The sequence below is a fragment of the Triturus cristatus genome, chromosome 4_2 (genome assembly GCF_964204655.1).
Source record: "Triturus cristatus chromosome 4_2, aTriCri1.1, whole genome shotgun sequence".
Lineage (NCBI taxonomy): Eukaryota > Metazoa > Chordata > Amphibia > Caudata > Salamandridae > Triturus > Triturus cristatus.
In genome coordinates, this window is record NC_140586.1 from 263,409,319 (window position 1) to 263,436,958 (window position 27,640).

At 41.1% G+C, this 27,640-nt stretch overlaps 1 protein-coding gene across 5 annotated transcripts in view; it reads left to right on the top strand.

Annotated features, from left to right (window-relative positions):
• CAMSAP2 (calmodulin regulated spectrin associated protein family member 2) overlaps positions 1 to 27,640 on the top strand; it is a 523,611-nt gene that overhangs the window by 341,011 nt on the left and 154,960 nt on the right. For all 5 annotated transcript variants that reach the window (XM_085601471.1, XM_085601473.1, XM_085601474.1 and 2 more), the window contains 2 exons: positions 2,384 to 2,525; positions 19,952 to 20,091. In XM_085601471.1, the coding sequence (XP_085457597.1) occupies positions 2,384 to 2,525; positions 19,952 to 20,091 (282 nt within the window). The remainder of the gene's footprint in view (positions 1 to 2,383; positions 2,526 to 19,951; positions 20,092 to 27,640) is intronic.

Here is a 27,640-nt window from a genome sequence, read left to right on the forward strand (position 1 = left end):
CTCAAGGTGTTGGAGGCGAAAGTTAGTCTCTGTCATGTATGGCTTAAGAGAGCGGATTTCTTCCAACAAAAGTTCCATTGAAAGTGTAGGCGAAGTATTGGGAGGAGAAGGAGGATTAATTTTTGTTCTTTTACCAGAAGATGAAGAAGAAGCAGAGGGAATCTTAGTGATTGACTTATTACTGGAGCATGACGGAACAGAAGCCAGAAGCGCAGAATTAACAGATTCAGAACCGGGCTCCTCCACAGACTCCTGCAGCACACTGTAAGGATTAGGGTCTGCCATGGACGAGGATTTGGGCTGCTGGGCACCACCACGGCTAGTGCGAGGCATTGCCATTCAACACCAGAAACGGGACACCAAGAAATGTGGATAGAATAACTTGCGTTTATAAATTTGGTCAGTGAGGATGGAGCGAGTAACCCACTGTATTAATATATCCAAAGCCAAAGTCAGAAATACCACATCACGACGTCAGGAAGAAATAAAAGTCAAGCTGCAAAACATTTGAGGCCATAGAACGCTCACCGTCAGTCACATGAGTAAGTGGATGTGAGGAAAACCTTCAGCGACGTAGCGCGGGAAACCGGAGCATCCAAAATGGCGGTCGCGGCGTTCACAGAGCCGCGGCAGACACAGGAAGCAAATAGCAGCCAAATCCGCTATCAATTAAAGACACTGACATCCCAGTCCATGCCGGCAAGAATACGGAACATGGTCCCACAGGTATAGAAGTCTGCCGTGAAGAAAGAAAGCCCTGGGGGAAGTCGAACACGCTACTCCGTCACGGAGCTCCGGCAGGTAGCGGCCATTTTCTTCGGCGTTCAAGCCACGCCCCGACACAAAGTGTTATATGTTGTGAAGTATTTTGATAAACTAATATTCAGTTAACAGAAATGGATATTTCAGGAAATATTCTCTGAGAAGACTGGAACAGAGAATGTGCCATTCTAAAGATTAACAAAACATACAAAGAGAAGATGGGGACACATATTTCCACTGGAAATAAATAAACACAATGGCATGAGTAAACATGCATTTTGTACAGACGTTTGGAATCTGTGTATTCTAATATATCCTGCAGAATCCTATCACAACTAGATGTACTTTGGATGTTTTTGGGATAGCTGTTAAACTGGAATGATCTTGAAAAACTATCAAAAATGTTCTAATAATGCACTCACATGTTTCTAAATCAGTGCTGTAGAAAGTTATAGTGGCAACAAACTCTGGGTATGTTTACCAAGTGACACCCATGCATTACTTACAAGAAAATATGTTCGCTTCACCTTAACTCCCATCTAGACATATCACAATTAGTGTTTTACTTGAGCTAATGGTTGCAGGAGGGGCCCCTGGCATTCATTTTTGGGGACCAGCACTTATTTTTCCTAATCAAACTTTAATCCAGCACAAGAGAGAGAGAAACACAAAAAGGGGAATAAAGGAGAATGTGAAATATGCAAAAACAGTGACTAATATGAAATGGAACGTGCAAGAATGAGATACGGGGTAGGGAGAATCTGGTGGTGGATGAAAAAGGCATAAAGTGGAATCATTACTAAGCTGGCTTGATGTTCTACAACCCACAATTTGCTAGCGCCCAAGCTACTGGCTTCTATGCAAAACTTTGAGCCCCAGCACTTATTTATTTGACAAATTAAGCTCTGATCACAACCATTTTGTCCTCACTTGCATCTGAGTTCATTCTCCGTCTCCTCAGTAATTAGGATCATGGTTTGCCAAATCACCAAAGTGATAACAGTTAGATTGTAGTAATAAAAAATGATTAAAGTCTGTGTCTTCATGTGGCCTTTCCACTAGATATGCAAATTGTATCAACATATAGGATGTTTGTTATGCTATATTTACACACATGACTGCATTTTAGGGCTTTTTTTCAAGACAGGAACCGTCTGAAGTCTAGGGATGCGCTGCATCTAGAAGTGGATCAAACTGAGATTATATGGATTCTATTCTGTAATCTATTGTGAATAGTTCAGAGGTGTTCAAATATTTAGTAAAATCTTAACAGCAGACTCTGTTCTTGTCTATATCACAAATATATCACTTGTAAAGTATAGTCATAATTTAACATATTTTTGTAAAGAATATTTGTAAAAATGTGCATCTTCTAACAATGTTTAATGTAAAAATGGTCTTAAAATGGAGCCATACATCCACCCATTGCTGTGCCGCTGCATTGAAATTGATAATCCTCCTCAAATATCAGCAAAATATTTTGGAGGTTAAAATGCAGAAACGCAATCAATCTGCACTTCTCTGTTGCTGTGTGTTTCATAAATTGAATAAACGGATCTTTGTGTTACTATGATTGTATTCCATATGAGTGCTGACTAAAATATATTTTTCTGTCTCACAGGCTCGATATAGGAAGGATCAAACACTTCTCAGACAGCTTCCTTGCATCCCACTGGTGGAGAATTTACTGAAGGATGGTACAGATGGATGTGCACTAGCTGCTCTCATCCACTTTTACTGCCCTGATGTCATCAAATTAGAAGGTGAAGAGACCTGTATTTGCTATACCAAAAGTGATTTTTATGAACAGAAAATAATTATTTTATAGACCTTTATAGGCAAGTGATGCATGACTGAACGTTTTTAGGTGTCTTGTTACTGTCATTAGTCCCTTGGGGCACTTGTATAGTTTGATATGACCTACAGTAGTCCTTCTGAAACAGCATTGTTGTATTTGTACTATAGATAATTTTTGTTCAAATGTCAGACTCACAACATTCAATCTTGATTTATAAGAAAATGCTGCTGTGCCTTTGCTTTCTAGTATTGTTGTGATCTATCTTATTTTCCCTCTACCTGGTCTCTGCTCATGTATTTTAAAGTATACATATAAGTAATGAAAATAAAGAGGATAAGGTTTCGCATGGACAGCTATTGGTATGAGCAGTGTAGTGCATAGTTCCCTACATGCAATGTGCATAACCAAAAAAACAAGAATATGACAGAAATGCACAGTTTCTGTCAGTCTAATGCTAGATGTGATCTATAAAAGAACGTTTCTGTTTGTAAGATACATTTCGGGTTATTTCAGGTTAACTAGATTCAGACTTTGAATGTAAAAAACATGGCAAAAATGTGTTTCCTATCCATTTCATTGGCTCTGCAACAAAAGAATTGTGTCTCAGAAAAAGATAGGCTGTTTCCTTTGTGAAAGGTTTACTTGGATGCATGACATCAGACAATGAAGATGCTGGCTAAACGATAGTGCTCTTTCGACTTTCATCTCATAAAAGCTTCCAAAATATACTACTCATCCTTCTTGTTGTGATATATGTTTGATCTATAATGTCTGTGAAGGTTGTCTTAAAAATCATTACCAGCAACAAGTCTTGGAGACTAGTTGCCAATTTTTTAAACTTAAAGTAGCCCTGGTTGAGTCAGTAGACACAAATTTGATTAGGTTTGTGGTGTAGTGGGTTGCTTTTATTTTAGCTATGATTCTGTGACATAGGTTAGTGAGATACTATAAGTAATTCATTCTTACCTTTGCCGCATAACATGGGGCTAAAGTATTCAGAAAATCAAATTTGAGCGGAACCTATCATGTGATCTGGATCTGATCAAGTCATGATTGAAAAACAGCACTCAGAACACCCTTTATCACGTGAAGCTGTTTGACCTCTAATGCCCCTGTTGTTTTCCAGCGTTTTATAAACAACGTCTTTTCAGACTTGATCCTTCAGACCATAGCCATCTACTTAGACAAAATCCTTGTATTTTCTACTGACTCAGCAGATCATCTGTCTCATGTCAAGCAAGTCCTGCAGTGTTTGAAGGAAACAAATTGTTAGCTAAACCCAAAAAGTGTCCGTTTAGAAATGATTCTGTAGACTGTTTGGGATTTGTTCTTTCCTCTGGAAAATAGCTATAGACACTCAGAAGATTCAAGCCATTCTAGATTGGCCTACACCGACTTCAATTAAAGAAATACAGAACTTTCTAGGCCTAGCAAATTACTACAGGAAATGCATCAAGAATTTCTCCAAACTGTTCCTCCGATCATCTATCTGCTCCAGATGAAAATGAAGTTATAGTGTCACCCTAGCCTTTGAAAGGCTTAAGAAAGAGTTCATTCCATCTCCCATATTACAACAACGTAATGCCTCCAAGCCCTTCATTTTTTAGACTGATGTCGCAGATCTATCTATAGAAGCAGTCGTGATTCAGCTCCGTCAAGATGGAGAAGAATATATATTTCCGTTCTTCTCAAAAACTTCTCTGTGCAGAAAGAAACTATTCTGTTTTGGAGAAAGAACTTCTGGCTATAAAGGCAACATTTATCAAATGGAGATGCTTTTGCTGGGAGCCTAATTTGAGTAACTCTCCACACCGACCACAGAAATATTTAAGTTTGCCAACAGGCGGAGTGTCGTAATAATAGGCAAGTCTGCTGGGCATTCTTTTTTCAACAATTTATTTTTTCTTATCTATATTCACGGCTCTGAAAATGTTATCGCTGAGTCACTGTCTGACGGTATCCTGAATCCGACGATTCCCGAATTATTGAGAAAATCACTGCTCCAAAAAACATAATTTCTGTAACCTCTTCCACATTTTCTAGTCGATCTGTCAGGACCTACGCTTTTTGATTTCTATAACTTCATAATTCATTAATCTCTGGACAGAGAAGTCAACAAACCACTGAAGATCTGATCAGAAGGGATTTCTGGTGGCCTTCTCTTCACTGGGATGTCACAAGATTTATTAACTCCTGTGAATTCTGTGCTAACAATAAATCTGTAGGTCAAAGAAAAACAGAATTATTATTGACATCTGAAATTCCCTCCAACCCCTAGTAGTCATGTCTACTGATGTTATCGTAGATTTGCCTCCATTGGAGAATTTCACTACAATAATGGTTACAGTAGATTCATATTCCAAGATAGATAATTTTTCTGCGCTTATTAAATTGCCAACTGTGTTTGAAACAGCAGAGATTTTCTATTCTGAAATATTTTAACTCCACAGGCTACCTTTAAAAATCATTTCTTATCATGGACCTCGCTACATCTCAAAAGTTTGGAAATCCACATGTCTTAAACTTGGCTTCTAAAGGGTACTACGATCTGGCTTCCACCCTCAAGCTAAAAGACAAACTTAAAGATTATATCAAACTCTTTAAGAATATTTAAGGTGTTATATTTCTCCTACCCAACACAATTGTAAATATCTCTTACTTGCAGCAGAGTTTGTCTACAATACCCCAATTCATGCCTCCAGCGTTTACTCTCCCTTCTGTGCCTTACTAGGACTCCATCCTTCAACATTTTCAGATTCATTAGAAACTGAAGATTCTGTACTTACAGTTCAAAATGTATTAGAAAGGTTAAAGAAGGTCAGAGAGAATATATAAAAAATTGGAGGCTGCTTAATCTAAACAGAGATTATAAATCAATCTGCACTGGCAACCAGCTCCTACTTATTAGATAGGGTATGAGTTTGATTGTCCTCTATTAATCTACCTTGCTCTATTTGCAGGTCTAAATTTGCTCCCAGGTTTTTTTTATTTTTTTTATTTGTTTTTATTATTATAAAAGTTAGGGCTCCTAGGTTTTTTGACCTTTTTGAAATTTTTAAGATTATTAATTTTGTCACAGTACGACTCAAGCTTCGCCTTTTCTGGAGGGTTCTTCCATCCTTTCATGTTTCTCATTGAAACCATATCTCTGTCATAGAGGTACTCACATTATAAAGAGACCAGCTCCCATACTTATTGATGGGCTACCTGAGTTTGAAATTCAGAAGATCCATGACTCCTGATACTTTACAGGGAAGCTTCAAATCATTATTGATTGGAAAGATTATAATCGTTGAGGTAATTCCTGGGAAGTAGCAGATCAGGTTCATGCCTCCCTTTTGGGTAACCAGTTCTATTCATAATTTCCCCGTAAACCAGGAGCGTCTCAGCGGGGGCAGAGTATAAGGAATTCATCATTACCTTTGCCCCATGGTACTCAGGCACTGCTCCTGTGGTGTTCTCAGGCTCGCGTGAGCTTGCTCTTGTGTATTATCTTCTCCGGGGCTATTTTGCGCCCAGGACACAGCGGAGTCCTTGGCTACCATTCTCCTTTCTCACCTACCATGGCTCATTCAGAGATGCACAAAATATTGTGGGGCGACCTCCTTCTGTGTATTGGTGTCTCGTCAACGCCAAAAGCAGGAGGATGTCTTCTTATACTGGCATTTTTTATGAAACACTGTATACTAACTGTGTATATCCTACACTTCTTATTCTGTAGTTCTTGGGCATAGAAATAATATCGTTTTCATTATTTTCAATGTTTATATTAAAATTATGTTTCCCAGTCCAAGATGGTCAAACCTTTTATGGATTTCATCGCATCTGTTTTGCACTATAAAAAGGCAATTCAGTTTGAGTCCAGTTGGTTAGCAATTTTATCTGTTTGATTTCTAGTTCACTGGACTCCGTGAATTCTCTGCCTTCTCCAGGGTTTTCTGGTATGATTTGCTGGAGCTGTACTAGATTCCCAGTCACAATCTGGCATCTGCCGTTTTTTCCTGAAATAGTAGGTCGTTCGCATGTCCAAAGAAGGCATACTTCCTGACACCAAGAGGACCTGCTCTTGACATATACTTGCTTTGCCCTGTTTTTGTTTGAATGTAATTGATTTTTGTTTCTCGTGTTGTGTTTCTCACTTCAGCGCTAATCCCAATATTTTGTAGACAATATTTCCAGTCTGGCTGCTCAAACAAAGTATTCTTTGGATGCCAAGAAAGTTGTAGGAAAATATTGTAATAATACTATGCAAATAAGACTGCTCTTGCTGCTTTTATGTCTTCAGCAGGAAGAAGCATTGTCTCTTAGAAAGATATCTATAGGAGTTGTGCCTTGCATAGCAATTCTGCTTCACTGACATTCTCTTATTTGTTCCATGAGGATCATAGCAACCATTGCAGCTTTTTTTAATCTCATGCAGAAATCTGCAAAACGGCAAAATAGAACACTTCAAACCGTCTGAAGATATTACTGTTAAGACACGTAATTCTAAATTGTTAATTCTAAAACAGATGCTCAAATTCAGATTAAAAATTATATGAGGTGATTGATGTCTATAAATCTTCACTAGTTTTGACAGGACTGTCAATCAGGCTACAAAACATCCTTTATAAATGCCACTATAAAATATTCCTACAATATAAATCACATAATTGTTGCCCAATGATCTAAACAAATTAAACACTCTGTTGCAATCCATAATTGCGAAGTGTGCATAATTTATATCAATGTTTCACTCTTCTTCCTTGCATTATATGCTCACCACATATTCAAGAAATACCATTTCTCAGTTGAAATAATATCAGACAGAAAAACACATTTATTAAATAGAGTACAGATGCACTCATTGGTAAATTTAGTTGTATTTCTTTTGGGCATTGCTTCTGATGTCCAAAGTTATTTGTAAGTTAAGCCTAACTGTGTTAGAGCAAATTGGACATTCTGTACATAATTGTGTGACCTGGCTAACCCATCACACAATTCCCTTCTGAGTAATGCCCACAAATATGCTTTGTGGGCATTTGGAATCCAAAACCATAATATAAACTAAGCCATCCCACCATCAAGGTAAATGATAGTTCTTCGCTGTTACTTATTTATAACAAGAATTGTTATGTGAATTGCAGTGCGAGTACTAAAAGCTTCTTTTTTCAGAATGAGGTTTTATGCTACCCTGTGCCTGAATCTGTAATGAAATTAAAATGGAAGTTGGCGAGGAGATGGCAATATGTTAACAGATGTGTAGAGCTTAATAGGTCCTTCAACATCCAAGCCCTAGATGGCAATAAAAAGCAGAAGGCTAGTCAGATCAGAATAGATATATCTTCAGGGTTTTCTTAAACTGAGGAAACTCACTTTGTAGTCTAATATGCTGTGAATTCATTCCAGAACTTGAAACCTACCTGGGAAAACACTCAACCTAGTTGTAATGAGGTGGATAATGGGTGGAGTACCTTACCTGTATACAAAGAAGTGATGGTTGGATTGCTTGAATTAATCTCAGCCACTGGTAATTACTTGGGGTTAAACCCCAGCCTATGGTTAATTTGCCCACCTTCCCATCTCTCTTTGGACCCAGCCATATGTAAATCAGTCTTGACCCTGCTCCAATAGGAACAATCCAGCCTGAACTGCCAGACCAGGTCCTCCTGAACTGGACCACAAGCAATACAAGACCGGCTTTACCCTTGTTAGGGCTCATCAGTCAGGTATAGGCTGGTTCCACAGGAACCATGTCTGGGCATATCTGTCCCTGGCTTGTTTATAATTTTAAAGCCAGTGTTTCAGGTGTCTTGCGGCATTTCAGAACGAAGATTTATGTGGCAAAGTTTATGATAATGGGTCACACTGGGACTTATGGTTGCTAAAAGAAATATTGCACGTCTGTGGAGAGCTCAGAATCGCCCGAAAACATCAGACTGGGCCAACGATATGGATTGGTGTATGGTGATGGAAAAATCCATATATGAAGCCAGGGGGTGCCCGAATAAATGGACACAAATTTGGGGACAGTGAAATGTCTACAGGGGGGAGATTTGTGCACCACCAAGAATTAGAGAAGACATTATTGGTGGGATTTGACATTGTATGATGAATATTCTGCACCTGTGCGGTAACAAGTGTAATCATGGGAACCATTCACCATGTAACTGTTCATGATAGTTTGCCTAATATTGCCATACTTTTGTAACATGCCTTCTTTTCAATAAAAAGAATTATTAAAAAAACAAAAATAATTATGAACTTGACTGGAAGCTGTGCATATCACTAAGACGTGTGGTCATACGGTATCTAGCTAAGTTCCTTTAACCACCCTTGCTATTATATTTTGTATGACCTGCAACGGGTCTTTGTTAGGGGCAGTGGTCGCTAGAAGAAGGGAATGACCATAGTTGATTTTAGCTCCAATTATTGTCTTAGCAATTGCATCTCTTTGAGGTTATTCGTGTAGATTTCTTGATCTTTCCATAGTTTGGGTGGTAGATGGAGGAGGATGATATGATTGTATTGATGTATCCATATTTGATACATTTTCATTGGCTGTAACTCCTACATCTTCCTTCTTGAGCTAAATAATTGTAGACCCAACAGAGTAGGATGAGCACTTGACTTGCATTTTTAGGGAGCGTGTAATATAAAAACTCAATTTTTACCTGATTGAGGTAAATACAATTAGCCCCCACTGAATTGGGCTGAAAGTTCTTTCTGCACAGTCCTTAACTTTTTTTTATGTCATTAGGCTAACTGAGGTCACCTGGGTATCATCAGTGCAGTTGTGGAATCATTCCTAGTCATTTAAGGATATAGGGGCTCATTATGATGGTGGTAGGACCGCCACCCCCCTCCCACCGCTATATTACGTTGGCGGTGGGATTCAGACCGCGACCGCGGCGGAGGCAAAGCCCTTTTGCCACGGAACCGCCACAGGCAATCGTTACGATTGCCCGGTGGAGCGGTCTGCATCCACAAAATGGTGGCGATGCCTGGCAAGCACCGTCCGCCAAATTATGATGAGGTCTCCAGCCAGCCTTTCCGCGGGGGTGCAACCGCCGTTGAAAGGCAGGAAGAGTTTGCTTTTGGGGGCCCGTTGCGAGCCCCCCTTGTGTTGGGGGGAGGTGAGCGTACACTGGGGGGGTACCCATGGTACCCCCCAACATTCCACTGCACCAAGTGGCAGGCACAGTGTAGTGCCTGCCACGTAGTGCAGTGAAATGCACAACATGCTCTATTTCACATCGTGGCTGTGCTGCTGTCAGCAGCCACCGCCGCAATGTTAAGGGTGCGCAACAAGACCGCCGCGGTGGCGGTCCCATCATAATGGGGTATGCAGGACTGCCGCATGCATGGCGGACGGTCCTGATTTACACCACCATGACGGACGGAGCCAGTCCATCCGCCATCGTAATGAGCCCCATAGTTTGGTTTATCATGCACAATAAAGAGGATAGGTAGAGAAGCAAGAGTCCTGCTGAACTCTGCATATTATTATTTGTTCCACTGGCTCCAACTCTTCCACTAGATATTAGCCTTGTTTTATTCAGAAGAGTATAGAATTGTCTGCAAGTTTCTTCTGACACCACTTCTGTTTCATTCAGTAGAGTCTGGTGCTTAAGGTAATGATGGCAGCATTAGGATCACCCAGTCTCCTGTATCTAGAAAAAACAAGTTGATTTGTTTGCTTACCCAACAGTGTGATTTCAAGTGTTGGTTGGGATGGAAACCTGACTGTCAATCCCTTGGAATGTTGATGCTGTATAGATGTACCTGTAGCCGAGGGAGTAGCCGGAAAATAAAAATGCGCCCACTTTGAACCAAACTGTTAAGTACACCGAATGAGCAAAGCAATTGAACTAATCCCTTCCTAGACAAGTCCACTTACATCTAGCCATCTATCTTCTATCTTTTCATCCTCCCTCCCTCCCTTCCATCCATTCTTTCACCTTTCCATCCTTCCATCCTTCATCCATCCATCCCTTCAACTTTCTATCCATCCATCCATGCATTCATACATCCATTGATCATTTCTTTCACACATCGATATCCATTCTTTCACTGTTCCATCCATTCATACACCCTTTCACATTTCTGTTAATCCTGCCATCCACCAATCCATATATTCTTTCACCCTTTCTTTCATCCTTTCAATTGATCCTTTTACCCTTCCCACCCATCCATCATTTCATCCTTCCATCCATCCAGCTTTATGCCATTCCTTCCTTTGTTCTTTTCACGCTACATTCATTCCATGTTTCTTTTTAACTTATATTTCTTCTGTATTTTCTACCTTTCTCCTTCTCCCTTCTTCTTTCTCAGTTTTATTCTACCACCTTTCTTTCTTTACATTATTTTTTTCTTACCTTTCTCTTCCCCGTAGCTCTATGTGCTGCCAGCTATATGTCCTTCTCAGATGTTTTCATGATTTTTGTCTCTTGGCTCACTTTAGCTGCCCTTCCCTGCAGACTGCAACCAGAAGAGTGGAGGGGCACGTAGAAGAGACGTTCAGTGGGCCCTATATTACAAACGAGGCCATCCGGTGTAGTGACTTCCCCTCTTAAGCTGCCAAAATGGAGGTTCATGACACCACAACCTGTAGCTGAAGAGCTGCAGCCTTTTCTAGTACCTTTAATAGGAAAGGCACACGTGATATTTGGCGGTTTTTCCCTGTATCATCAGGACTGTTTTTATTTAAAAGCAGTGGCAGCTCCTCGAGGGATTGCTGTGGGGCGGGCGGAGGAGGGGGAGGGTGGGGGGTAGTTAACTCCGGCATACGGCCGAACGGAGTTAAGTAAATAATTAAATGAATAAAACAATTTACATTGCGCGCGCTGCAACGCCAAATCGACGATGCAGTGCGTGCAATATAAATCGTCTTATTTATTTACTTAACTCGGTTCGGCCGTAAGCCAGAGTGTACTACCCCCCACCCTGCCCCTCCCCCGTCCCGCCCCGCAGCCAGTGCTTGAAATGTAAAAATAGAAGTGCAGGTACTCTGTCACAGACAGAGGCGTAGCTAGAGTCCGTGGCGCCCGGGGCCATCCCACAGACTGCCGCCCATGGCATCCGCAGCCCCGTGACCGTGCGAGGCCAAGTCTCGAATTTCGAATCTCACCCCACTGTCAAACCTCGGGCACAAATATTTCTCACATGTATCACCGGAATGCCAGCTCCACACCGGTCCACCAACCAGTGCAAGCAAGTGCCAACCATCTAAACTCGCAGCCACAGAGAGCCGCGCGCAGCACCCCGGGGCCACTCGCCCAACCATACCGGTGTGATTCTTCCAAATACCTCCAAACATATCCGTCAGTCTGCCTGACTGTGATGTGCACGAGCGTCCCACTGGCTCTCCCAAGGTCCGCCCATCCACCATGCCATCACGCACATGCTCACCGCGGCGGCCAGAGTCCGCGAGTCAGCTCACTCCAATGAATCCACGTTATAGGCCCAAGGCAATCGAGATCCGTGCCAGGGACTCCCACACCCCGCCACAGTCTGGGCCCATCTCTCACCGCCCGACCCATGTGCCGAATGGCCTGTGTCCCACTCCACCACCAGCACAGAACAATTCCACAAGTGGGCGCAGCCACCCTCAAATCCTGCTCACCACAGCATTCAACACACCCAATGCAATGTGTCCCCTTCCCACACATCGGTCCGAGTCTCAACTGCTCCCCTATCTCAGCATGTGTGCCAATGCGTGGCAGCCACGTCCGTCCACTGGCTCCAATTCACCCAGTCACACAAATCCAAACATGTACATCATGGAACTGTTGTGAAGCATGGGCTATTATGCAGCTGTGACATAGGGTTGTTTCTGAAAGGTGTTTAGCAGGAGGTACAATCCTCTCAAATGTTTCTTGGCCTTGAAGGTCAGTAATGCATATTATATAGGGCATAGCTGCCAAGGTTTGAGATTGCTTATGTGTGGAGTTTTCATAGTTTCAGTGTGACTATGAGTGACATTCAATGGCCAAATGTGTGACACTTAGGAGTGGAACTGTCTTGCGAGTAAAATAAAGTAATGCAGTCCACAGAGAAAGATAAATATCAGAAGTTACACCCATATGAGCACCGAGAAACTAAGGTCTTGAAACTACTGCAAAGTGTCTGAAATAGAAGGGTACTAACCTCTCTCTTTCATGTGTTCCATTGTTTTTAATGAGCTCCTCATACCAGTGTAGGGTGTCAGAGCACTTTACATCATACATACATTATACAGAGACAACAAATTGTATGTGTGTAAATCAGTCTACGGGAAATGATCCATATAACAGTGAGGATTACAAGTTGTAGGAATCTCATGCCATCCATACAAGTAAGCAGTATATTTTTAAAGTGTTTGATCCGGGGAAGTACAGGCTCAGGATTTAAAACATACCTTAGTGGTTGGCTGTACCATAAAAAGAATGTATTTCCACCCCAAAAAAACCCTTTAACAACATTAGGATAATTAAAGACTGGAGGGAAAAATAACGTTTTATCATACTATGCAGTTTGAATGCAGCTCCTTGATGGGAGTTCATATGTAATTGTGCTATTGGGATTGTAACTTATGAACTGCAAGTAACCCAAGGAGCTCTGTGACTAAATGCAGGAACTCACTCAGATAGACACATAAAATGCAGTTTAGTGAACTGCATGGTACACGTTCTTTGCAGCAGGCACATTAACCCTATGCGCTACTTCATGATCAGTGAGATTCATGAACAGTGATATCTGCAAGTAGACAATATGCTGATCTTCCTTCAGCAGGAACAATTTTTACTTGTGTTATCATGAAATTTTTACCATTTCCTGAAAACATCTGGACACACAAGGAAACTTAACTTCAGTGTGGCTGGTGAATCAAAACTGCCTGTAGATAAAACTCGGCCCTGTCAGCAGGAGCATCAACAGCAGCAAGTTATTTGGCTTACCTGCGACCTCAGAATCTTACAACTCTGTGCTGCAGCAGCCTGCTGCCTTAAGTGCCCATGAGCCACACTGACTGCAGACAGTTGCTGTGGTCCTGGACATCAGGATTAAGTCTATGGCGAGATGCTCTGAGTGGTGGCACCACTGTCTTAATTTTAGAGATCTGCAGTGTATGCACCTTTTAAAGACACCCAGCAGCTCTGCTCTCAGCATCACCAGACACCTCCATTCAAACGATAGGGCAGCAGGAAGCAGCATGTATGTTGAGGTCACGGAGAACAGCCAAACTACGGTGGGCGGCAGCAATTCCAGGGGGCCCACAGATCCATTATAGCATTCGCTTAATTTCCACTTCCAGTCTTCCACAGTTGAATCGATCCTCCCGCGCGTGGCAAGAAGTGAAAGTCCCTCGAGGCCCTGCCCAGACCACAGCCGGGCCAATCAAAAAAGCAAAAATCTACTACCGAGCCTGCCCCTCGTGACCACATTGGACCAGTAGTCACTCCGGGGGCGGGACAGCAGGATGCCCTGTCAAACTTACTGCATAAGCTATGCAGCGTGCTTTCACCTCATTCAGCCAGCCAATCCCCGCTGCCTGTGTGCCACTTAGTAATGATTGTCTGCGCCGGCCCAGCCTTAAATTTGCACACAATGGGACAAATATCTGCCCAAAATAAAGCCACCCGCCAAGTATGGGTTTTTCCCGCACGAATGGGAAAAATGTCACCCATTTGTGCAGGAAATAGCCCAAACTGGGAACACTGGCCGCCGCCCCCAAAATAGAGCCGCCAGGGAGGGACTGCCCCCACTGCCCCCCCTAGCTACGCCACTGGAACAGGATAAGCAACGTATACCCCGCTTTTGGTGTTCTGCTAATTTCTACAAGTTTGGTCTGAAATCGTGGAGTCATGTGTGACACAGATTTCTCCTTCACCACACAGGTCAACAATATGACCTAGAGTGGGTTCTTTCACCTCTCTTGCCTGCATGGAAACTGTTCAGTCATCAGTATTGTCCTCATGATGGCCTTTTAAAGCATTCATTAAATTAATGATTTATGAATGAACGGGCATTTGTAAAGCGCACTGTTACTTCATGAGTGTCCTGGAGCTCTGCACCATTTGGCGGTCTGTCTTGACATACGGCGAGAAAATCTCAAAGACCTGAAATCTTTGCTGTCTGGCTGCTTTTGGAAGCATGTCTCGCTTGTAGGATCAAAGTGTTGCCTGCATTGATACCACTTCACTGGTTGCCAGTCGAATGAAGGACTGGATTAAAAACTCTCTGTCTGGTTCATAGGAAATAACATAAGAATTAGCCTGACAACCTTTCTACACTATGCCTCCCTTACAATCCAACCAGAGGCCTAACATTGTCCTGCCAACGACCTTTGTCACTGATGCAAACAGCTGTTAGAAAGTCCCCCATTTTGTATAACCACCTTGAGAACCTATTGTCCAAGCTCCTACGTGTGGGGTTAGCTTCTGGATATTGTGCAAACATCGGACAACCCACCTATTCCAAAAAACCCTGACACTTCAATTAGCCAAAGTTCTCTTTCTAATGTTTCTCCTATTTTTACTCCGCAGTCTCCACGAGCACTTTGAAGCATGTTGTGGGTGCATCTGCACTTTACAAAACGTATGCATAAATGAATTAATTATATTCTACCAAATCAACAAAAACGAGTTAAATAATGCATTGATTCTACCTCTCTCAATGTTGTCTACGTTTCATTATTTGGCCAAGTACTCTTGTCAATTTAGTAATATGATAGAAATCCTTCACGAGTTTACCTTGCTTCTTTCCCCATCACACATCCTCTGCGATGATGCATGGTGTTCAGCGCGACATGCAGTGCTCAATTAAACACCTGCACTGTCCGTCGGCTGCGCTGCCGCCTCTGGTGCAGGAAACCAGGGTTCGAGCCTCGAGGTCTCATCCACATCCTGTGATTATGGGCAAATCATTTAATCTCCCCGTGCCTGAATGTGTAATGTAAATACGGTGCTATGTAAAGCGCTCCAATACCTTCGGGTCGAGTTCACGCTATATAAATATGCGGAAAAAATAAAATAAAATTAAAGCTGAGAGGCAAAAGGCGCTATGGCGGGAACCAGCGTTAGAAGAAAACAAAGTGAGTCTCTCACATTGACGTACTGTTAGAGCAGGTGATGGCGGGTGTAAGGTCTCATTCCCTGAACAAATGCATGCTTCAACAATGTTGGCCGCGCCTTTCTTTTCTTTTGCGCGGCTCGCTGAACTCGATCTTCACACATATATATTTTTTAAAGCAGCGTGGCATGCCGCCGTTTTTCAACTTGAACAATGGCGGCCGCGCCTTTCTTCTGCGCGGCTCGGCCAACTCGATCTTAGTCCTCCACTCCCTCATCCCAACTCCTCTCCCATGTCACAGCCCCCATCCTGAGTCTTTCCCCATCTGACCCCATCCAGCTCCCCTACACTAATTTAGCTAACTTAAATATGCACCGGTGTCGCGCTTCATGCTTTAGCACAGCGCCCGCTTTTCTTATTATTACTTTTTTATTAGCATGGCGCCCGCTCAATGGGCTACCATGCACGTAACTTTAATGTGAATGGGCGGTGCACTTGAGGTTTCAGTGTGGCGCAGCTTTCATATTTACAACATGGGCGCCGCGCTCTATGTTGCAGCACGGCGCCCATTTTTATATTTACAAAGGCAATAGCTGAAAGTCTTGCAAATGTGAGACCTATTAGTGGATTGGTGTGGCTCACTGGTTAGAGGCAGCAGACCCGTAAGCAGAAGTCGGCCCGGGACCACGGTTCGATTCCCGACGCGGCAGGGTCTTGGGCCAAGGTCAGCGGACACGATAATTCTCTCGGTGCCTTCTCTAATCATGGATCCCACTCAGCAACTCTGGGCAATAGCTTGCTTAATCTCCACTTACGGCCCCATTAGCGCCGGGGATGCTTGTCTTCACCTTGGAGATTCCCAGTAGGGATCACCTCACAGGGAAAGCCAGGATGGGTTCCCCAGTTGTGCTCAGCGCCGGGACACTCTTGAGTAACTGCGCGCTTTACAAATGCAATATAACATAACATAACATAACATAACATTTACAAATGCAATATAACATTACAATGCACGGGCGCCGCGTTTCATGTTTTAGCACGGCGCCCGCTGTTATTATTATTTCTTCTATTAGCACGGCGCCTGCTTCACAGGTCGACATGCGCGTAACTTATATGTGCAATGGCGCCGAGCTTTAGGTTTCAGCACGGCGCCAACTTTTATATTTACAACACAGGCGCTGCGCTTTATGTTGCAGCACAGCACCAGCTTTTATATTTACAAAGACATTAGCTGAAAGACCCGCAAATGCGAGACCTATTGCATTGCAAATGCTTGTTTCATCACCCCGCAGAACAGCCATTTGGTGACTGGAGTGTCAGCATTTTCCCTCTTTACCTCTGAGCCAGCATTGGAAAGGGCAGATACAGACATGTACACCTTACCCGTCTCTGGAGATATAGCTCTGCATCCCACATGCAACCCATGGGAACCCGTTTGGAGGAGATGACGAGGCAGCTGAGTCTATTAATAAAAGAATAATGATTTTCTTGTGAACAGGACTTTTACCAGACATGGCAAACATTTTACTATATTCATAATTTAAGTGCAAAGAAACCAACCTTCGTAATATTCTTCTAATTAGAAAAATACACTGTTTCAATTGTCACATATATATGCAAAGGCCGAAACATGTAATGACGGACTGTTTACAATAAACACTTAATCTGCCACTGAATATTTGTGGTCCGTGCCTGTTTGTGCCCTGGAGTTAAGTTATTGTCTGGGGTGGAGATACCTGCGTGAGGTTTCTTCTTTGGAGGCAACTCTTTTGATGGGATTATAACGGCTGTGCCTAGCCGTGGAGGAGACCCGCTGTGTCACTACGGACCCCTGCGATGCCAAACAGACGTGAGCAAAGTGGGCCAGGTGCTCGATCATGGTTGCAGTGAAGTGCAGCATTTCAAGAGGCAGCACAGCAAAACAACCCACTGTGGTAATACTTGTTTTAAATATGGACTGTATCCCGCGCCAGCTCACTGTAGTTTAATTGTGCCAGACTACAGATTCCAGAAGGCCGTGCGAGCGGCCACACCCACTGATGTCAGTGTACCGAGCCTCTGAAGAAGTGATATAATCATGAAAGGCGTTAGGCTTTCAACACTGCTGTTTTCCTGGTTGAACTCTGTCTGCTGCAGCAATCGTGAATAAAGTTATGAGCAATACATACCTGCGTGAGGTTTCTTCTTTGGAGGCAACTCTTTTGATGGGATATATATATATATATATATATATATATATATATATATATATATATATATATATATATATATATATATATATATATATATATATATATATATATATGAAACAACCAACACGTATAGACGTGTAAAGTGAAGAGCACTCCAGCAAAAATCCAGGGACAAAGTTTTTTTAAAGCATGAATGCTTTATTTGGCAAGTTCCCCAAAAAAAAAAAAAAAAAAAAAAAAAAAAAAAAAAAAAAAAAAAAATATATATATATATATATATATATATATATATAATTCTTACCTGCGCTTAATTTCAGGACTCTTCACAGTGGATGCCTTCTTCAGGACAACCTTTTAGTATAAATTTCACTTTAAATCTTGCCCCATGTGAAAGGACACATTGCTGGAGTTGCGTCTGTTTTCAGATCCACCCTAGCAATGCGCCACTTTTGCGCCTACAGATATGTCCGGAATACGGACGTATCTGTAAATCCTTGCGACATGGAGTGCCATACAGTAAATAGGGTGCATCTATGGTGTAGCAAGGATGGCGCACTGAAAAGTGTTGCATCGCTGATTTCAAGCAGCGATGTAACACTTTTCATAAATGAGTCCCTAAGTGCTGCTTTTTCATGCTCAAATTAACCATTTTAAATTCTCTTTGTAATATTTGACAGATTAAGTAGCAAAACCTATAGTTGACATTAGAACATCAATCACTTTTTTATTTTCGAAATATTGTTTGTTCTCCGCTGTGTCTCAAACACTCCCCTCTGTACACCTCCCCACATTTCTAATCGTATTAGAAATTTAAGTGTGCATATGCATTGCGCACATTACTGATAGACACACATCATTTATGAAATTTCACTTTTATGAATGGTGTAATTTTTGCATAGGAATATCATCACATTTTCTCGTGAAACCTGTTTTCTGACACCTAAAAGGCATAGTAAATTGGACCAGAATGTTAAAATGGCGCTAATAATGCCAAAAATGCTAGGCTAAAGATTTACGGTTCAGCAATTTCTTCATCCCAACCTCCCTTTAGATGATCATAAGGTCAAATCGGTGGTCATTTTTGGATGTGTTGATGAGCAAACCACTGACACCATTACAGCGCATTGCTGAACTGCGTGACACCTTTCTCTCTGTAAGAATTTCTCTTAATTGAGCAAGGCACCATCGCATTTATGCGGACACGACGGCTGCACGAGTTCACCTTGTCGCTATGACTTTCTGTTAACTGAAGGTCATGGGTTGGGAGTCCTGGCAAAGGTTAGAAATAGCAGAAGTCCTATACATATGCATAAAAGTAATACATGTTAATTTGAGAGGGGGCTCAGTAGCTGAGTATGCTGATTTTAATTTGATATAATGTGTGCTAAAACTGCAGTTATGCGCCACTATTGTTTCTTTTTCTATTACAAAATGTAAAATTATCTCCACAATGTCTTAAGTCACTGTAACCTAAACATATAAGACCTAACCATTTCCTTTCAGTTGTGTTCTCTGTGTCTGTAATCGTGCACTAGCGTAGTGCAGTTATGATAGGGCTGAAGGTTGTAAAACCATTTGCTTCATTTAATCCTTTACATCACAGATTTATGCACATTTCAGAACCCCATTACAGCTTTAATGTATACTTTTTCGTGTTGTTTTCTTAAATGTTTGCCATGCCTAAGCTAGGTCTGGAGCTCAGAGAACCAATACATCCTTCCACTTCAGTGATCTTTGTCCTCAGAGTTGTAGGTTTGAATTCTGGCGGATCTAGTCATCCTTTTATCCTTTTGAGGTCAACAAAATGAGTACCATTGAGTTGCGTAACAAAACACCTAATATTTCAGCGCCAAGATACTTTTCATGGTGAACATGAGCTTTACAAATGCACGTTGTGTGATGTTAGTATTATAAAATGTAGTTTGTGAGTTTGTGTACTTTGGTCATAATTTAGGCATGACTTGCTTCTAAATTTGTAGGATAAAGACATACCTCCGAACTTTAACAGTAGCTTTTTTGCCACCTCAATAGTGTGCGTTGGCGTGGAAGGGGTGCACTACATATAACCAAAAACACCAAAGGAGCTTTTCATAAACTGAATTTTATATTATGTACTGTAGTACTATTTTAGCGTTTTTGACCCTTGGTTTATTTTTCCGTCTGCTGTTAGATATCTGCTTGAAGGAGACAATGTCCTTGGCTGACAGCCTGTACAACCTACAGCTCATCCAAGAGTTTTGCCAAGAGTACCTGAATCAGTGCTGCCACTTCACTCTCGAAGACCTGCTCTACGCATCCTCTTCCATTAAGGTAGGTCATCTCTCTGTGCACAATTAGTGGCAGCCATTTTGCTTCATTGGTTCGCAAGCTCTTGCTACTACCCGTTTAATGTACCGTCGTCGAAAATGCCACACTTTGCTCCTAAAGTGTGAAGACAACATGAACAGCAAACGGTGAATACATTTGCAATTTTTATCAGATTTTTCCAGGAGTATCAGGTGGGCAGTAATGTATTTCTTTGGGGAAGCATTTCAAAAATGTCTTGAATTAATCCAATTATTTAATTATTGGAGTAATCCAGTCAATTATTTATTTAAGGTAAGACATCTCGGGTTGAATCTTGATGGTGCGCACAGATACAGAGCATAGATGTATGGCTGTTTTTAAGACATACACTACCTAAAGCACATACACTTAATTGAGAAATTGCTTAAGGTAGTGTAAGAGTTGCAGATAGAAGAGCTCGGAAACAGGGACAGGCAGTCATTGTTCTCTATTTCCAAGCTGTGCTGCCTGCAGCTCATGCACAAACTCATAGAATTTCCAACTTAAGTTTTTATTCTCTGGAAAAACAATGTTTTAAATGTAGGCGAACAGATCTGGTCTTCGCCACTTTGCATCACAGTACTTCTCACGGACATGTCATAAACAACGTCTCATTGGATGAATTTTCAATCTGCCCCTTTATTGCACACTAGTCATTTTTACTCCTTTACATCTGGAACTATCCTCCAGCCCCTCTTGATAAGGGGAGTGCTTTGAAAGGTTGAAATCCTTTTCTTGTATTCCAGTTGTGCATAAGTTTATCAGCGATTTAAAATCTAGGGGAGTGGTTCTTATCTTATTGACTTCTGTGGTCACCTACTGAATCACTTGTGGAAGCCTGGGATCCTTGCCTGAACGATTTGAACCTGAAAAACAACAAGCACAAATACAGAAACAAATACACATCAAACAAACACACATATTATGAAATATACACTTTTTTTTTTACAAAAAACAAAATCTTAATTTTAATATTAAGGTTGGAGCCTTTCAAAATGTGGTTTATTTCTCAAAGAAGAAACAGTACAAGAATTGAACATATTACTTTGTCTTTTTTGTTCCTATTTCATGCTCTTTTTTATCGCTGCATACTAGGGCCTGAATTGAGTTCCCTGAACGTTCATACTAGATTCTGTTTGGTTTACTTGTGCTGCCCGGCTCCTCAAACCTCTGGCAACCAGTGCCACTGCATCTGGTTCCTCTATGATAGCTATGCCACTGTTTGATATAGGCCGTCTATAAACTGTTAATCAAATATCTCGATGCCTGTTAGTTTATTTTAAGACCTTTGTAAAAGAATGTTCAATTTAGGATTGTATCACACACTACACAGGATTGTAGTCCATGTGTATTAGTCCTGGTTCCTGGTTCCTAGTTACATAGTCCCTTAGTAACATGACTTAGGCTCCATTTAAAAGATCCCACTTAAATCATCACTGAACGTGTGCAAGTCGTAATGTACATATATAGTTTTCACATGTTCATAATGTAGGCAATACACATATTTCATATGATTATAGTTTGAAGCTTATGTTTTCTTTTTCTTTGTACTAATTTTCCCAGTAAAGTATGCTTTTGCACAGATGGTACCCCCTCCTAAACCCATCTTGAAACAAATTAACTCATTGCTGTACTTTCTAACAAATCCTATACAGATTGCATCTGAACCTATTAGACATTCGTTTGTGTATGGATAAGTGTATCATGTACATTTGTAAAATTTGTGAATGACTCAAAGGCTTCAACGCAATTTGTAACAGCTAGATTGGAATTGAATGTTCCTAGTCACTCTGGAATTCCACTGGGTGTTCCCACCTTTACAGACCATAACAAAATATATGCATACAAATGTATTCTTGCTCTGCATACATTTTACAAATATACACGAACACACTTTTACAGAGTATTTATTTTCGTGAACCGTGCATATTATTTCCCCGACATTGATCTACTTAACTCAGGAAAAATCTTTGCACATCCTTCTACCAGTATATTTATATTAAATTACATTCTTAAAATTTTATTTGTTCAATGTTATTATGCCAAAAGTACATTCTCAGTTTTAGGGGATCAGGTAGAAATGACTACATTTGCTCTCTCCGAGACATTGTACTCATAATAATCGTATGACTCATTTCTTCCTTGCCCACCTGAGCTAAAATCCTCAGTGTTGATTAGACTTAGATATGAGGTTCTCTGCCTTCATCACCCAGGTTGCCACCTCTACTCACAACTAGCAACATTTGAAAAATCTGCCTGCACACCACCTTCTAGTCTGACAAGACCCTGATTAACTCTCTAGTTTTCAGCAAGCCAAGCTGTTGCAACAGTGTCGTCTTGAGCTACTACCACTTTTACATCCATTTATATAAAAATATGTTTAATTAACAGCTTCACCAAGACAGGGATGAAGCAATATTTACTGAAGATACAGTTTGAGAGGTTTATGAAGTTTCAGTTCAACATTTACGGATCTTCTTTTTTTTAACGATTTTATTTTGCATTTTCAATCAAAGAAAAATGACACATTGTACACTTCAACTAAGAATAGTAAACCAAGCTTACATTTTTTTTTACAGGACAGGCACTCACCCTCAAACAATGTAAAAATATCAGTGCGACACATCACTCCACAACAATCATGCACCTGAAAATTATATTTCGACAAAACCTTCCTCAGGGTCAGAAGTGGACATAATATGATTGTCGGAAGTGCGTCGAACTTTAGACATTGGCATGTAAGCCCCCCTGCTCGTTGTTGGCGCTTAATGTGGGTGGTAAAGGAGCACCATGTGGTATTGAATGTGGGCACCCAGTCCCAAATAATAGCGGTCAGTTTTTGCATGGCGTAAATTAATATGGCCCTCTACAACGAATGCTTGCATTACGCATTCCATTACAGCGCAGTCGTTACAATGACCGCGTTGTTTCTACGCGATCCATTAAATCGCAAGTTGTTTCAACGACTTGCTGTAGGTGGCGAGCTGGATTTAGGAATAGTATAATTTACTGTTCCAACTCCAGTGTGCGCAACATTAGGGGAGGTGTTGGAATAGCAAATTATACTATTCCTTAGGTTAGCGTGCCCCCTACTGCAAGTCATTGAAACGACTTGCGTTGTAATAGAGTGCGCATAAACAACGCTGTCATTGTAATGACCACGATGTAATAGAAGCGCGTTGAGTTAACAGCGTTGTAAACGCTGTTTCCCAGCGTAAATGGACCATACCCATTTGCTGATTTTCTGATGACTCTAGTATTGCATTTGGCTTTTGTACATTAGTCTAGAAGATTCTGATTCACAAAGGTTTGTGAAAATTTAAATAAATTGCTCAAGGTTTGTTACTCCTACTCCAATATGTTTCTTACTCATTTTGCTAATTTGCAGACATTTTGTCATGTGACAGGAGTTGATTAAAACTCATCTGGTATAAAATGTTCATGCAAACGTATGTCATTCTTAAAAACAATTCTTTCTGCAAACTGTCCAACACGTTTCATTTTAATGACATTAAAACAAAATTGTTGCCTTAGATCAGTTAGGGAAAGTTACTTAACTACCCCAGTTTTAAATAGGTTTAATTTAATATGAGAAATAACAGGCACAGATTGTTTGCTTCTGTTCTGTGTATCAGCAAGTTTGCTTTAGATGCCATGGTCTGTGGGTGTTCCCCTTTATTTCAGTTCTCTTACTCTGCAGATCGCATGCTATTTTTCATTGCTTCTATTATGCAAGAGGCAGGTTTCTACCTGTATGGTCTTTAAATGTTGCTATGCAACATTTGGAAAGAAAAGTGTAATACTGTTTCTGGTAAATGTAGGACCTGATTCACAAAACCCTTTGCGAGTTTGTGTACCTCGCTCATGATTCAGGCAAATTTATAGGCTAATGGCATACCCCCGATCCCTAGCAGTAGGTTTTTGCCACCTCAATCGTGTGCACTGGTGTAGAAGGGGCACTGGTGTAATGAAACTTGAGGGGGGGGGGCCTGCAAGGTACGTGGAGGAGCCCCCTCCGGACTCAATCAGGAGCTCTTTAGCCAGAGTATTGTGCTGAGGGGGCCCCTTGGAGCTTGGGAGCCACGGTGGCAGAGATGTCTGCCCATTTTGGTATATGTTTCAGTTGTAAATGTGAAAGGGGCGGGCAGTGGCTGGAAAATGGGGATTTTTTTAGTCCTAAATGGAAGGGGTGTAGGAAAATTCAATGAGGAGTTTATGGAGGGACATGCTAATGTAAGCATACTCCCACAAAATGTAAGACCACGATGATTACCAAATGAGCTCTAATGGTGTCAAAACATGTGTGAACATATTCCAGTCTAGCCTTAGAGCAGACCAAGCAACACACATGGCACTCATAGGTAATGCAACACAGTCCTATAGAAAACAATGGAGAGAGGGAAATAAAATAACACCCCATGGAAACCAATAGCAAATTAATTTATTATTTTGACATTTAAATTATATATGCATGTATTTTAATGTCACAAACATTGTTTATATAGTTATTAAATAACTATTATATTATTTATAAAAATTTTAATAATTTAAATAATGTAACAGTTTTTATTACAATTTACTACATATTAAATTTAAAAAGAAATTTTAGTATGGTTGATTTTTTAAAAATTATTGTTTCAAAAATTGTAGTTAGAAATTAAATTATTATATTTAAATTAGTTATTAAAAGTCATAGAATTTGGTGAATAAATACACTGTAACATTTTATTATATTAGTACTAGGCTAAAAACTAAAGAGTTAAAATGAGTTAACATTTATATTTTGTATTAAATTGTTTTTAATAGTTTATTTTTATAATAAACGTAAATAATTTTCCTTATACTTTTCCATAGGGAGATGTGCACCATGGTGGCGGAGATCTCCACCTACCTGTGCTCATTTTACACTCAAAAATACTATTGTGTAAATCTAGACTCGGAAATGCTCAGTAGCAACAGCGTGGTGTTACACCTGTGTGAAGTAGTAAATGTACACATTTATATATTTCTCTTTGTGAATAGGCTCCAAAATGCTCTGACAACTGTGGCTGGAGGAGTTTAAATAAGGGAAATGACTGCACCAGGCAGGGCACACACACAGATGGGGATTTTACAGACAACAAGGGCAAGCAAAGGGGTGAGGATTGAAACAGGCACAGATTATCGAAGTGGGAGACGTTGAAAGGAGTCACTGTTTTGATGTTTTTTTTTTTTAAACAACAGCTACTTTGCTTTTCTCCTGGGTGTTCCTACAGGGTAGCACTTGGAATACAGTGCCAACAAGGAAAGTAAAGAAGGAGGCGATCACCACATCAGGACTAGGGGCCTCATTCATGGCATTTTGGCGCAGGGCACCTTGCTGCGCTGCCCTACGCTGGCGTGAAAGGGCAGGAATGCACCGTATTTAAGCAATACGGTGCATGCCTGTCCTCTCTGGCTGCGCTGGTGTCGTTTTGGCAACCTAGCGCCAACGTAGGCACCCTTGCACCAAAGTGCAAGGGTGGCGCCATTGCAGGCAGGATTGCTTTTGTGCAGGAGCGGATCCTACAAGGCTTTTTGCTTTTTCTATGTGTGCTGCATTTCACACTTGGAAAGAGGAAAAAACGAGAAGATGTAAATATATGTCTCCACGTTACGCCTCACCTCAGGAGGCGTACGGATTTGATGTTTCCCCAGGTGTACATCAATTTTTAAATCTGGGGCAGTGTAAAATTCCATGAGTGTTGCGTGGAAAAACCCAGGCGCAGAGTCCATGGAATGCCTTTTGGGTACAGAGTAATGTGACGCAGCGATTTGCGCTGCGCCGCCCTACTCATGATTTATGAGGCCACTCAAAGCCACGAGTGGCTTTGCGTGACTTCATAAATCTTTATGAGAGCCCTGCGTCATGCATGTACCTCTTAAAGTGGTGCAAAAGTGACGCAGGGCTCTCGTAAATAAGCCTCAAAGTAGGTTAAACCTCAACTACCATGGCACTCTAGTTGACGTCGTTGGATCCGATACGAACGACATTAAGGTTTTGAACTAACTGCTGCAGGGCAGATGCGCTGTAGTCTGTGGTCCACGATTTGCAGTGCCTCGGTTTCTGAAGAGGCGTGTGCAGGTTAGGAGGAACTGTGCGTCCAAAGGGTTGTCATGGCGACCTTTGCTGTGAAAAAGGCTGGCTTGGACAGACTCGAAATCATCTAGTCAGCCATTCAGTGACGAAAAAAAGAATTCCTTCTTTGCAGAGTTAAGATGAGATGTTGGAATCATCGGGGTCGCCGACTTCATTGGGGAACGTAAATGTGTCACCTCCTTAGCACTTTTTTTGAAAAATGTAATTTTTAAAACCTCTCCCTGCTTATTTTGTTCAGCTAGTGATGGTTCTGATTAGTATGCTTTATGCGTCGACACTGATGGAACTTGAGATATTTTCGGCTGTGTCTGGTCTCTTACGCTTGCAGTGCCATTTAAATGCAAATCCTGCAATTGAACAGGATACCGGGCATTTATCCCCAGTCCTGGAATGAAGCCGGTGACTGAGCATAGAAAACCGTTCTGTGTCTGTGAAAGGGTGTCTTTTTCATTCAGAATAAATTGTGAAAAGTTATCCATGAGATTTCCAGGCCATTGCTTAGTAGCCTCTGAGTAGCTCCATATGATCGCTGTGTGGATTCGGTGGAGGGCATCATCAACATTAGGGGGGATTATTTTAGGTTATTCTGTATTTCCAAGAATTGTTTACCTCAATATTGTCTTTCAAATTAATAATTCAGTTGTCCAGAAAAACTAAAAATAATTAAGTCATTTTCAGTAAACGTATTCTGGCTGGCAAAAAAAACGGGATCAGAATAAAAATGCACCTGGTAATATTTAAATGAGCTAACACGCAAGAAGTGTGTTTTGTATGCGGTATATTTAACTTGGAATTCATGCCCCACCTGCTTAATTTAACTCGAGATAATGATGCTTCTTTTCACAGAGTTATCTGTCCGTTCTGCTTTCATCAATAATAAAATGATACTTTACACTTGCGTCGATATAGTGATTCATATTCTGTCTTTTCTAGGCGCTTTAAAGGTAACGGCTGTTGCCATGGTCCATTTTAAAGTTACTCAGTTTATTGAGCTCACAATAATGGAAGGCTTAATGGGCCTCCCGGGATTCGAACTCAGACTTGCAGATCACTAGATGTCAGTCACGTGACTGATATGACAGTGCACGCATGCTTATTCTGCTGAAGAAAATACACGTCTAAAGCTTTGCAAGTGTTTCCTACCTGAAATGTGGGATTCCATTTTTGCAACAAAATAGTGCTTAAGGTAGAGACAGTGAAAACAGTAAAGCAAATACACATGGCAAAATGTTTTATTCAAAGATCACTGTGTACCCACCATATTTAGACATGTTTGTGTACAAAAAATACATAATTGATGAGCAAATAACTAAAGAAAATTATTCAGGGGTGCATGACTCCACTTAATGTGCAAGTCACTAACAAACTGAGATTCTGTATCAGCAGCTCCAACCAGCAATCGTTTTTTTACAAATC